This window comes from Miniopterus natalensis, chromosome 2 (assembly GCF_054644295.1).
Source record: "Miniopterus natalensis isolate mMinNat1 chromosome 2, mMinNat1.hap1, whole genome shotgun sequence".
NCBI lineage: Eukaryota > Metazoa > Chordata > Mammalia > Chiroptera > Miniopteridae > Miniopterus > Miniopterus natalensis.
Window position 1 is genome coordinate 70,704,392 of NC_142082.1, and position 14,714 is coordinate 70,719,105.

At 43.0% G+C, this 14,714-nt stretch overlaps 1 protein-coding gene across 1 annotated transcript in view; it reads right to left on the reverse strand.

Annotated features, from left to right (window-relative positions):
- Positions 1-14,714, reverse strand: part of VWA8 (von Willebrand factor A domain containing 8) — a 333,552-nt gene that overhangs the window by 45,365 nt on the left and 273,473 nt on the right. Inside the window, exon 38 of the mRNA XM_087814315.1 lies at positions 1,396-1,504. Coding sequence (XP_087670441.1) covers positions 1,396-1,504 — 109 coding nt within the window. The remainder of the gene's footprint in view (positions 1-1,395; positions 1,505-14,714) is intronic.

Here is a 14,714-nt window from a genome sequence, read left to right on the forward strand (position 1 = left end):
GTTCAGAGAGAGGCCCCGGAGGGGCTCTGATGATGAAAAAGGAATCAAGCGACCTGCTGGGTCAGAGATAAATTCAGTATTTTGAGAATTCTGAGGGAAAAGAATGAAAGCGAGGAAAAGAATCTAGAGCAAAGGAGCCCTGAAAATTGAAAAATAAAGACTGTGGGAAGTGAAAGCAGGGTTGTCAGTCCAGACAGATATGTGAGGTAGTAGACTCAAGTGGAGTAACAAGTAAGACCCTCCGCTTCAGCGCAGTCCCCCGCGGGAAACCCACATCTGGCCGGCTCTTTCCACAACGCGGTCCACGTGGGTTCAATCTGGCTGGTTTGACGCTAATTTCCAGATCAAAGGACATCTCTAAAAATATCCTTTCTTTAGAGTTGATGCTTGATGAATAAACAGAGTAGACAACAAGTCCACAGGCCTATTTGATGGCAGATTGTCCCAGCACAGAGACCTATTTCCTCCCGAGGCTGTCAAGGCCAAGAGGCACAGACCATCCTAAGGGAAGGCCGCGGCAGCCCTTGCCAGCACTCCTCCGGCGAGATAAGATCAGACAGCGTGCACATAGTCTGGCCGGGTTCCTGCGGCCCAGCACATGTGTCTGCTCCAGCTGCCTCGGAGGAAAGAGGAAGACGGAGCCATGGGAACAATGCTCTCGTCAGGCAGCCAAGAGGAAGGAATGGACCCCAGCCATCGGTTCAAACTGCAACCAACTCTCTTATCTCAAAATCCTGCATCCTTGCCCTCGTACTCACTTCTGAGATGTGGAAGACAGGGTGAGGGGAGGCAGGAAGAGATCAACCGAAGAATTTATATGCATATATGCATAACCTATGGACACAGACAATAGTGTGGTGGTGAAGGCGTGTGGGGCGTGTGGAGGGTGGTGGTGGTGGTGCAGTGTGTGTGTAAATGGCGGAAAAGGTGGGGCATCTGTACTACTTTCAATAATAAAGACAAATAAATAAAGTCAGTTATCAAGAAAGAATCTACTATAGATTTCTGGCATGATCCTAAGGACAGGGAATTTGAAAGAAGGGATTAACACTTTTAATGAGTACATTCTTCCTGCCAAGCATCTCTGCTCAGTGCTTTACAAACATAATCTCATTTAATCCTCAACATTACCCTGTGAAGCAGTTAATATTTTCCCCCTTTTACTGATGAAGTAGCTCTGGGGGTGTCCAAATGGTCTCAGGTCATGGGGTAGCAGAGTCTGGGGGACTCCAGATGGCAGGGTTTTTCCAAGATGTCGTGTTGGGACACAGGGCAAGGACACAATCCCACTGACTAATAGGGGAGGCAGAAGAGGCCCGCTGGTCCCAGAGCTTCCTGAGGGGGGCTTACGAAGTTTCAGGAAACCCAATCCAGGGGAATGCCAGTGCTACCAACCTGTTCCGCCAGCCCAAGTATTGCCGCCCACGTGGGGCATGTTGTCTGGGTCCTCCTTCCCGTGTTTGGGAGAACTCACGTCTTCACCACTCTCTCTCTCGATTGTTATCTAAAAATGAAGAATTGAAATATTATCACTATCCCATGACCAACAACAGAAACTACAGGACAGAAAGAATTCTTTCCCCCTAAGTCCTTAAGGTGTCCCATAACCTCAGGCCATAGGACACAAAAGATACTGTTAGTATATGGCAAAATGTCATCTGATTTAACATCCATTGTGTTGGGGACAAATTTAACTTTTTTTAAAAAAAAAAAAGGAGCTTTACTAGGTTTAGAACATGCCTCAAGCATTTACACAAGGAACAAGACCTACCAGAAGCAGGGAAGAGGGATCTCGCCAGATGGCTACTCTCAGAGATTTAAAAGGACCACTGCCCAGCTATTCCAGGTGAGTCACAGTGGATACACACTGACCTGTTTAATTTTCAAAGAAATCTCACTCTCTGAGGAATGTCATTTTATATAAAATATGTAGGAAAAAAACAGAAAATGTATCTGCAGGGTTTCAGTGATATATGTTGTATACACAGACACTAAAAACAACTTATTCTCTGGACCCACTCTAGATTTTTTATGGTATTTTGTAGATTTCCTAATTCATCTCTATTTTAAAATTGGATTTACTATTCCTGCAATTCAAACAGACTAAGCAGCACTTCAGCCTCCGTGCGAGAGTCCATAATTTCATTCAGCACCAGATTCACCAAAAAGACTGATAACCACACAGGAATTCCAACCCTAGTGGGCAGTTCAGTAGATACTACTCCACAATAAAAAGAACTTGAAGCAGTTACATTTCATGTACCCTAATAGCCTGTTCCCAAAAGTAATGATTTTCAGGGCAGACCAGATTAGATGTTCATTTATTTGTTCAAATAAGACTCACAGAAAAATGTACTAGCAGGACATCATGGAAAGTACTATGGGGCATACAAAATCCATGGAGGATTGGTCACTGTCCTCAACTGCTTACCTGTTTAATTTTCACAGTGGGGCAGGGGAGGTTACAAAAGGACCTGAAGTATGATGCCAGAGCAGTATTTATAGGCTGACCCATTCACTGTTAGGAATGGACTTTTCATGCTGGATATTAAGATTAATGGAGGCATGTAGATAATTTAAGGTCTTTGCAAATAAAATGGCTATCAAGAATGAATTCAATGTAACTTCCATTGTCTCATATCCAGACTAGTTCATTTCAAATGTTATGACACTGTAAAGAGACTTTAATGAACTGGACCTTTCTGCCAATAGCTTTGGCAGCATTAACAGAATTTTTGACATAACTTCAGCATATTTTAAGAAAATTTACCAGCTGGGACATGACAATTGATATGAATTCCACACACGTAATCATGCTCTAAAAATGGGTAAACATAACTTTTTCTTCTTTTAAAAAAATAAACTATGCAGAATAGCTAGTAACATTTAGAGAACAAATAAACATTTAAAATACTTTCCCCAAAACTTGCCACCACTTTCCAACTTTTCCAGAGGTAATGTAAGAGATAAACAGTAAATTAAAATATGTACACTGACTACAAGAATTCTAGACCAGCACTAACCAATAAAATTTTCTGTGTTAATGGCAGTGTTTGCACTTGCGGGATCTAATATGGTAGCTATTAAGTATTTGAGGACCTAAATTTTAAATTCTATTTAATTAAGTAAAATTATATTTAAATAGCCACAAATGGCCAGTGGCTATCTCATTGGAAAGCAAAGCACAAGGACAAGCTTGCCTCAGTCCTAGAGATACTATTTAGAGATTTCTGTAGCATCTTATAGATGCTCTCCATGGGAAATGAGAAAAACAAGAAATAATTCAATAGTGGGATAGTTTTATTGTTTCTAATTCAAGAAATTTATCCCCTCTTCCCACTGCCAGAGTAGCAGCACCCCTTGTTTCCTGCCAGGAGATCCACTAGCCCCACTATGAGAGAACCACTACCTCTACCCTCTCAACTACTGGAGGCCCCGCCCTGCCGAGCTGGCACTCTGAAACCTGGTTCCACAGTGCAGAAGAATTTCCAGGAGGTCAGGGCAGACTATGGGAAAAACTGAGTTGGGCAGGGGCCACGTTTCCCTCATGTCCGACTGCAGCCACCATCCCTGTGTAGAGCCCTACCTTCACACGACCACATCTTGGTCTGTTTGCGACTGATGAATTCTGCTGGCTCTAATGAAACTTGACGACTCCCTGAGACCTTGTCCCACCACAATAGTCCAAGGGCATCTGGTGGATGGCAACTGACCTTAATGAGCCCTGAAACTGTTGAGGAATAGCCTCAGATTTAGTGCTGGCTCTGGGTTTGAATCTGTATCAGTCTGGTGAACACCATTCACCCCTACCTGATGACTCACCGAGAACCTACCTCACACAACTTGTATACCACAGAAACTCTTTCAGTGACTGAGCCTAACAGGCAGCTAGCAGGCAGAGGTAGATCTCAGGTAGCCTTGGGTCTTTTGCTCACCTTCTTTTGCTCAGTGCTGGTGAAAATCAGCCTTGGTGCACAGCTTGGTCGTCGTCCCCCACCCCCGCACACACACACCCAGGCCCAAGATGCAGCTACAAACTACTGATTGCTTGGTAGTTCCACACAGGTAGCTCAGGGTTGGTCACAGGCAGCACCTTTCATTGACCTCCACTGGAGGCCCTCTTAGGTGGCTCCAGAAGAAACACTCAGTGGTGGGATTTGGACCACATCAGAGCACAATTCAAGTAGCTCCACAAGCAGCACACCCAAAGAAAGATCTTGGCAGGCACCAGACCCTGTTGAGGCAAAATCCATTTTGTGGGGTGAGCTGCCTCATAGCAGGTCACACATTGTGGTGGGGGATGATCCTAGTAGCCAGCTGGAGAAGTGACCCAACCACAAATGGACCAAGAGCAATCAAGACTCAAGTACAACAGGAGGTCTCACATAACCCACACAAGGGACATTCCTGGAGCACCTAGCTCAAGTGAACAGGGACACTGAGCCCCACAAGACACCTACTGCATCAGGCCACCATACCAAGACTGGGAGACATATCAGATCTGCCTAATACACAGAAACAACTACAAAGAGACAGCCAAAATGGGGAGACAAAGAAACATGCCCCAAATGAAAATACAGGAGAAATCCCGAGAAAAAGAACTAAATAAAATGAAGGGAAGCAATCTACTAGAGACAGAGTTTAAAACAATGGTTATAAGGATGCTCAAGTAACTTAGTGAAAGTTGAACAAAGAGATAACAAACATAAAATAGGACACAGAAGCCATTAAAAAAACAAACAAAAAAAGAAACCAGAAATGAGAATATAATATCTGAAATGAAGAATACATTAGAAGGAATAGAAGCAATAAACATCAGGTTAGATGAAGCAGAGGGTTGAATCAGTGATTTGGAAGACAGGGAGCAAAAAACACCCAATCACAGAAAAAAAGAAAAGAAAAAAAAAAAGGGTTTCAAAACCGAGGATAGTCTAAGGGACCTCTGGGACATCAAGCATAACAATATCCACATCATATGTTTCCCAGAAGGAGAAGTGAGAGAGTAAGTGATCAAGAATCTATTTGAAGAAATAATGGTTGGACTGGCTGGTATGGCTCAGAGGTTGAGCACTGACCAATAAACCTGGAGGTCACGGTTTGATTCCCAATCAAGGCACATGCCTGTGTTGCGGGATTGATCCCCAGTAGGGGGCAGGCAGAAGGCAGTCAGTCGATGATTCTCATCATTGATGTTTCTCTCTCTCTCTCCCTCTTCCTTCCTCTCTCTGAAATCAATAATAATAATAATAAAAAAAGAAAGAATGGCTGTAAACATCCTAAACCTATGAAAGAAAAAGACACACATGCCCAGGAAGCGCAGAGATGAACCCAAAGAGGCCCACATCAAGACACATCATATTAAAATGCCAACGTTTAAAGACAGAGAGAATCTTAAAAGCAGCAAGAGAGCCCGGCCGGGCGAGGCTCAGCGGTTGAGCATCGACCCAGGATCCAGGCAATCAGGGTTTGATTCCCAGTCAGGGCACATGCCCGGGTTGCGGGCTCGATCCCCAGTCGGGGGCGTGCAGGAGGCAGCCGATCAGTCACTCTCATCATTGATGTTTCTATCTCTCTATCCCTCTCCTTTCCTCTCTATGAAATCAATAAAGATATATTTAAATGTGAGACTCAAAACCGTAAAAATCCTAGAAGAAAACATAGGCAGTAAAATCTCTAAGAGTTCTCTTAGCAATATTTTTTCTGATATTATCTCTTCAGGCAAGGGAAACAAAAGAAAAAATAAATAAGTGGGACTACATCAAACTAAACACTTTTGCACAGCAAAGGAAACCATCAACGAAACAAAAAGACAACCTACTGAATGGAAGAAAGCATTTGCCAATGATACATCTGGTAAGATGTTAACACCCAAAATTTATGAAAACTCCATAACTACACAACACCAAAATGAAATAATCCCATAAAAGAATGGGCAGAGAACCTGAACAGACACCTCTCCAAGAGGACATACAGATGGCCAACACACATATGAACAGATGCTCAACATCACTAATCATCAGCAAAATGAAAATTAAAACCATAATGAGGTATCACCTCAAGCCTATAAGAATGGCTCCATCAACAGATCAACAAACAACTTGTGCTGGCGAGGATGTGGAGAAGGGGAACCCTCGTGCACTGCTGGTTGAAATGCAGACTGGTACAGTCACTGTGGAAAGCAGTATGGAGTTTCCTCAAAAAATTAAACATAGAGCTGCCTTATGATCCAGTGATCCCACTTCTGGGCATTTATCTGAAGAAACCTAAAACACTAATTCGAAAGAATATATGCATCCGTGTTCCTTGCAGCAAGATATGGAAGCAACCCAAGTACCCGTCAACAGACGAGTGGATAAAAAAGCTGTGGTACATACATACAGTGGAATATTACATCAGCCATAAAAAAGACTGAAATCTTATCATTTGTGACAGCATGGATGGACCTAGAGTGTATTGTGCTCAGTGAAATAAGTCACTCAGAGAAAGACAAATACCATATGATTTCATTTATATGTGGAATCTAAAGAACAAAATAAATTATTAAATAAAATTGAAACAGACCCATAGACACAGAATGCAGACCAGTGCTTGCTATAGGGCAGGGGTTTAGAGGGACTGGGTGAAAGAGGCGAAGGGATTAAAAAGTACAAATTGGTAGTTCCAAAATAGTCACAGGATATAAAGTACAGCATAAGGAATACAGTCAATAATATTGTGATAACTATGTATGGTGCCAGGTACTGGAAATTTGGGGGGAACACATTGTAAAGGATATGATTGTCTACTATGCTGTATACCTGGAACTAATAGAAAATAATAATGAAAGTAAACTGTAACTGGAAAAAAAAAAGATAGCAAGTTGCCCTCACTGTGTGTGTGTGTGTGTGTGTGTGTGTGTGTGTGTGTGTGTGTGTGTGTGTGTGTGTGTTCAGGCACATTGTTTAAAAGTCAAGAGAAAAACTTCAGAAGAGATATAGAAAGCAAATTTCTGTGTCTAGTAACTTTATTTTCATCAAAAATTAGTTATCTCCTTTAGATATTTCACACAATCCAGTAATTCTGCTGTAAGAAAACTCTTTTAAGAACCATTATTAAAAATGATGGCACAAGGCAAAAGAAAAAGCCCCTCAAATGGCCCCACCTCAGTCACCTCCACAATCATGCTCTTGAAGTCGCAAGGACACCTGTAATAGGCCAAGCAGGGAGGCAGAAAACTGGCTATGAAATTTCTGGGCAGAGAGTGGCATGTTCTTTGTCACCTGTGTGTCTTGCCAGGCCATCTGCTGGGAAATGGCATTGCTCACGTTGCCAACAATGTGTCCCACCCTAACCCCAAATGGGAGTCTAGAGATGTTTCAAAATTGACAAATTCTTAACAACATCAACCCAAACTGATTTATTCCAGAGAAACACATACCATAAAATCCAGGGACTCTCATAAGAATATATTTCCCTAGGTGGGTGGGAGGAGCACATCTGCCGAGGGGTTTTCAAAGCCATTTTAGGACATCTCTTACATGAAGCGACAATGATTCATGGAAGATACAAGGCAGGAAGTCTAGGACAGTCTGACCAGGACAGAAACTGAAACAGATACCAGGGAGGGCTTATCATTTGAGGAAGCTTATTTCCTGGGGACAGACGTGTGCTATAGAGCCCTGGTCAGAAAGTTGATAAATTGCTGAATGCTCTGAAGTATGTGTTGAGGACTGGGAATGCATTTCCTCTGAGGGTTGGTTCACCTAGAAAGAGCTCAAATAAGTCATTCCAATTACTAAAATAGGCACTACTGTATTTTACTCACTTAAATGGATCAAAACTTTCCCCAAACCACAGGATAATGTGAACTCTTACATCTTTCGATGCAAACTGATGGGCATGCTCAGACCGTGGGTGTGTTTGTCACAGCTGACATAATTAGGTAATTATGCCACAATCCTAAGAACTGTTATTTTCTTTCACATGAATTAAAATGGAAAAACATGGACCTTGTGAATTATAACTCATAAAAATGTTCCAGAGTAAAGCAACCCAAAGCTAGAGCAGGGAAGGAACATGACTCACTAAAGCCCTGTAATTCTGGGCACAGCCCATATATTTTTAGGCTCCTCCTCAAGCTCATAATTTTTAAAAACCATCAGTAAAATGATGTAAATTGCCAGAATACAATCCTGAAAGAAAAGTTAGTCCTAGAGGTATGACTGGACAGCACAGCTGATTCCCATTTTCCAGCAGAGACTAGGTGTGGCCCAGCAGACATTCCTAGTTGCCTACCAACACCCGCCCCCTCTTTCTTCTTTCAAACGGAAGTCAGATGAATCACAGCTGGCTAGAATTAAGCACAGCAATCCCATTCCCCTTCGCCAGTGACTGGTCTAGGATGAGGCATATGACCTGAGATGTAAAAGAAAGTCTGCCAGGAGGTTTTTGGAAAGCTTTTCCTCCCAGGTAAAAGAAGAGCTCTCACGGCCCTGGATGCACCACCCTCTCTCCCCTCCAACATGTAGGCACTTGCTGCCTCGGGACACAGAGTGAGGATATGATATATAGAGCTGTAGTCTCAATCTGGTGGCCATGTGGCACCTTTTGAAGGTGGCAGAGCCTTAGCTTGTTTAGCCCAGTGGTTAGAGTGTCAGCCCATGGACTGAAGGATCTCAGGTTCAATTCCGGTCAAGGGCACATACCTTGGTTGCAGGCTCAATCCCTTGCCTTGGTCAGGGCACATGCAGGAGGCAACCAATCGATGCGTCCCTCTCACATCTATGTTTCTCTCTCCCTTCCACTCTCTCTGAAAAGCAATGGAAAAAATATTCTCCAGTGAGGATTAAAAAAAAAAAAAGATGGCAGAGGAGCCTATGTGCCTGATGGCATTGTTGAGCTGCTGAACCAGCCTGGAGTCACTTAGGTCTGATCTTCTACATAAGCAAATAATAAATTTCCTTATAGTTGAAGCTAGTTAGTTGGGCTTACTGCTACTGGGAGTCAACTGCATGAAAACTAACTGATTGGTGTATTAAAGGATGAATGAGAGACGTAGGGCAGAAGCTATTATCTTGACCTTTTGGTGGATGTCCTACTTCTAACAAGATGTGCTTTGAATTTTCTGATATCAAAAGTTGTCACAGTAACATCGGAAAGAAATCCTACTGTTACAGATGACTACGATTTTCTTGGTTGACTGGCAGGCAATGAAATACATTTATTCATTCACTCATTCATTCATTCTCTTATACAAACATTTCTGTGTATGTTTATGATACACCTACTAGTCACTGGAATACAGAGATTCACAAAACGGGATCTGTGCTTCCAGGAGGATACTGATAAAAGGGAACAAGCTCACAGCACAGTGATACAGGCCATAATAAGGAACCGAACGCATCTGCCTAAAACATTATTGTCTGAGGTTATTATTATTCACAAGTTAGAAATTACTTTCACAGATACAATGAAAGTCACATTAATATGTCCCTAGGAATGATGGTCTTTCATATGAAGAAAACTGGTTAAAAACAAAGCTGACCTTCACCCAGTTTTCATAAGTAACATGCAGCTTCTACAATAATGCCTGACAAAAAATACCTGTGTCCATAGGTACTGTCTATGTGTTTCAATTTTAACCTGACAAAGCCATCAAGTACACAATTATCTTCAGTTCTTCTCTGGCTGGTAGCAACATTTGCTTTCAAGTACTCAATGACCTCCTGACCTCTTTAATCCCTCCTCACTCTTAGAAAGCAGGAAAGAATCTGATTTTTTATCATTAACATTAAAAAATTACACTGTAGCTGATATTTATTTATACTAAATAATTAACCCCAAAGGGCATTCACACTGTAAGTGCCTTTATCATTAATTGAGAAATAGAGTCCTTCCTTTGAATGTCTAGGAATCAGCAAGCAGACAGCGGTAGAAGAATAGGGGGTGAGTGGGACATTACAGACAAATGCTTATTAGGGTGATTGCGACATTACAGGTGAGAAGCAGACCGGATCCTCCACAGTCTGTTCTGCAGCAGCTCTTGCTCTGATGGGGTGGGTGGAGTCTTCTGCAGAGAAAGGGTTCCTGTGCCTTCTCATGGCTTCTTCAAGTCCACTGGCAGGCCCTCCATCCTAACTTTGGGCTGGACCCTTTGCCCACCTCTCCAAATTCAACCCAACTCTGTCTTACCCTCCTCCTTTCTGCTTGAACACTCCTAGAGACATGCATATTTTGTTTTTTGGCACAAGTGATGTGCTTGGTAAATATTTTTAAATATTTGAAACTATAACCTAAAACATCCCCCTTCCTCTATCTGTGATGCTCTGGAACACATCCCTAAATGCATCATATGCCATTTCTCTGAGTTTATAGTTTCTGACAAAGAACTTTCTCATTGGAATAACCCCTTTCACTAAGTCCAACAAAAACACCCAGTCAGATTAAAATGAACGAAACTTTATAGATTTCACAGACTTGGACTAAAAGGAGGGCAAAATATCAATTTATGAGTAAGTTACTTTATCTATTATTAGCTGACAGTAGTTGGTACAGTAGTTATACATACATCCTTGGACATAATAGGTGCTTAATACATGTGTATTAAATGCATGTGTTGGAGGCTGCTGAGGACAGAACACTGAGAGTTTGATCTGCACATAATCCTCCCCATAAAAAGCTGTCAGCTGGGTGTCTGCTGGGACTCTCCCCGGCTCTGCCTGCCAGCCCATAATTGGCAAACAGCAGAGTGGAGCCCAGACACCAACCAGCAGAGAGTCATCTAACAGAGGAGGAAACATGTGGCCCCCTTGGCTTTGGGTTGTTCTTAAATCCTGATCCTGCACCTCCCTCAGCTTGACTCTGATCCCTACCAAGGCCTCACTCCATCTCTGGCCAGACCCCTTGCTGGGTGACCCCATCACAGCCTCCGAGTCTGTAGTAGTGGTTTCTGTCCCCGTTCTCTGGTCCAGACAGGGCTGTTTGAATGGCTGTCCAAAACAAAATTATGAGGTTGCAGAATCCACTCAAAGCAACCTCTTACTTCATTTATTCAAATAGGAACAAAAGATGAAGACTTGGAAAATCTGAGAATATGGAACGTAGGTGGAATCAAGAGGCTGTTTCATGGGTTAAGTTGCTATAATTACAAGCAATCTTTAAGGGAAACCAAATATTATCATTGTGTGTAGGTGAGTGTAAAAGGCCATGTTAAAATCCACAAATAACTGGCATGGCAACAATCTGCTGGTGTTGACGTGCACCCCTCCTGCGGCCATTTCACCCCGGCTCATTCAGTATTCCAAACATTCTCACAAAACAACTGCTCATTAAATTCAGAGACAAATGAAGTTTGTCCTACCCTTTCTATTATAAAGAACCTTCAAAAGGTTAACATGCAACAGCAGACTAAATGCAAGCCTGGCGAACAGCTCTCCACAGCCAAGGAGAAGGTCAGCAGTGCGGGGCCACCTCAGCTACAGCAAACCGTATGCAAATGCTTTGGTTCTGTTGTTTGCAAGGCGGCACTGGCAAGAAACACCCCCTGCCATGCATCTTTATCATTATTGAAACTAAATGATTTCAGCCTTATACTGAAGTCTTGTGTTCATTCTGAAACACAAAACCTATTTAGCAATTTTTAAAGCTCCTGTGCTTTCCATGTCAACAGAATTCCCTGAGGTAGTAAGTGTAGCAGGAAATGGAAGGGTATAGAAAAGCCATTCTACCACTAGAGTGGGTGGAAGCAAAAAGGGGTTTTAATATGACCCAGGTTCTAACAATTCTTGGAAACACTGACCACAACTCCAGGCAAATGCATTCAGCTTGGGGAACTGTTTTCTAAAAACAGGAACAATCGGTGCTGGGCAGGTTATTATTGCATATTCCCCGTGGAGAGATGTTTCCAGCATCAACCACTGGCAACTGGTTTTCCATTTTCTTTGTTTCTGCTACAGTCACATTAAGCTTCCCTGGCCAGTGTGGCTCAGTCAGTTGGCGCTCATCTCATGTACAAAAAGATCACAGGTTTGATTCCAGGTCAGGGCACATACACAGGTTGCAGGTTCAATCCCTGGTCAGCGTGTGCGGGAAGCAACCAATTGATGTTTCTCTCTCCCTCTCCCTCTCCCTCTCCAAAACCAATAAAAACATATCCTCAGTGAGGATTAAAAAATAAATAATAAAGTCACATTATATCACTAGCCATCGTTTCTTGAAGCTATCCTTCAGCATCTCAGGCTATAATACCTGTTTAAAACCATTGTTTACTAATGTCTGAGCTGAGTTTCCTCAACCAGTTCCTCAAGGCACATGGAGTTCTTATAAAATCTATTTTTTAACATCCAACAATGAAGTCTTCCTTTGCTTCCAAGAGGCCTGGCACTCTCACACACTTTTTGACAGTCACTATGGGTCAAAACTATTAACCATAATACACCAGCGGCATAAGGAGGGGCCATAGAGAAATAAGCTAAATGCACTGCACGCACATGGGACTCAGGCAAGTGGCACATCGCCCCCCAGCTGAGAGCACTCATGGTTTGTGCTCTCAGGTGCGCTGTGTGAGGAACCTTCCAGCTGTTGCACTGGCTCAAATGGGCTGGGAATATAAGACACTACATGGAATATGGGCACAGTGCATACATTAACTATAATGTGTACTTTTACTATAGTGCATTTAGGTATGTATGTATATGTATTTGTGTGCATGCATAACACACATACTTTTTTAAAGAAAATACTTCAGTGATAAAGAGCATCGCAGTGAATCAGTGCCATAGGATGTGTGGGAGTATGTGGCCAGGCATGTAAGCTGGCATTGATTCTAGGCTGTGAACATCAGAGGGGAGGACTGGGTCCTATTCTTATCATCTTTAGCTCCTGGCACAGTCTTCCCGTATCACAGAAGCCCAGGAAGGGTCTGGTGAATAAGTGAATGAGCATATCGCTGGCCACTGCCGCTGTGGCCGTTTCGAAGCTCCAGAACGGCTGGGTGGTGTATGTGCCACCAAGAACACACAGACACCTGGCAATTGCTCTCCTGGAACTTAGGGAGGCAAGTTGGAAAGCAGGAACTTTGGGGTTGGAGAAAAAATACTATTAGCTCTTGCACTGTGAAACACTCTCTTAATTATAGGTTGTGAAGGCTCAACCTATAGGTTGATGCTCTCTGGGAGCATGAAACTTAGAACACTAAGTACCAAAGGGCACAGCATTCTAATGAAATTTAGGACACAGCTGATATGATCCAAATTTATGTTACGTATCACTGACAGGGAGCTAGCTACATGGTAATTAGAAACAATTCCTAGAATGACTGTAATAACGAGGGGCTCAGATACTCAAACATAAGCCAGTTTGCCGTTTTCTCCTTTGCGTTTGTGCTGCAGTTTCTTTATCAGTGTGAATCTGCCTATTTCCCATGTACAGCCTGAAGCTCAGAGGACAGAAGTGCTGGAAGCCATTCCAGTGCGCTCCCTCTGCGTTTGCCTCCCTGGCCCCTCCTCTCCCTCCACCCATCCCCTTCATGCCCCCCTGTGCCCCATCTGAGGACGGCTTCAGCTGGGCCAGTCTTGGGCAGCCAGGGAGACCGAGGGCAGGAGGCAGCACAGACACTGGGGCGTTTGGCTACGAGCACCACGATGTGGTCACCAGGCAATGAAGGGGATCACACACCGGGAGAGGAAAGAACACGGCACGACGTGCGGAGGCTCTAAAACTCCGGGGTCTTGGGGCGGAACTGGGGTGAGTGGGGTGGCAGCCAAACCTCCCCTGTCCTCTCAGTGCCTGTTCTGTCTTTCGTTGTGTTATTCCCACAATTCATTGTGACACAGGAACTTTTCGTGTCTGTCTCCTGCCACTGAGGTCCTTGTACCCCAATTCCTAACACAGTGTAGTATTCTAGTAGTGCAGCCGTGTGAGGTAGCTCAGCGGAATCCTGGTCTTAAGAAACACACTTTATACTCCACTTCTGACTTACACTGACATGCCTTAATGTCATTTTTAGGTATGAGTAAGTTTAATGTAGATAGAGGTTAGATTTTGTACAAGACAGATTTTAAACAAACAAAGTGCCTGAGAGGAATTAAGTGGTGTTTGAGAGGATGGGGTATACACAGTATAGGGAAAGTAATGGGCTGGAAGCTGAAACCTGAACTTCAGCCCAGTGTAGCCGCTAACTCGCCGTGTGACACTGAGCCATCCAACCTTTCTGGGCTTCAGTTTTTTTATGTTCAAAATGAAAAACCAGACTAAATTCTTTCTAGCTCCACGTTATTTTACTTGGGCCCTTATCTACCTTTATTTCAGCTCTAGTTTACAAGAAATGTGAGCTGTCACCAGGGATCAGTTTGAGGAACATGAAAGTTAAGTGTTAAAGAACATTTTGATATAAATCATATAAAGGCTCAGCTTTTCTTCAAATTGGTTCACTAAGATTTTAAAATTAAGAAAGTAATTTTTTTGAGACGCAGTTTGAGGTCATGGAAAACCATTTTACTGGGGGATTAGAAGACGAGCTTTTGTTCCTGGTTCTGGCATTAACTGGAGGAATGGTTTCGGCCAAAGTTACTTATATTCTCTTAGCCTTTTTTTCACCCAGAAAATGAGGGGGATGACTGGCAGAAATGTAATTCAAGTACACTGCCTGGTTCTTCTAGGTGATAACGTTTTACATGGTTACATAGGAAACCTGAACTCTCGCCTACCCAAAATTCCAGTACAAACATAGGAAGGGA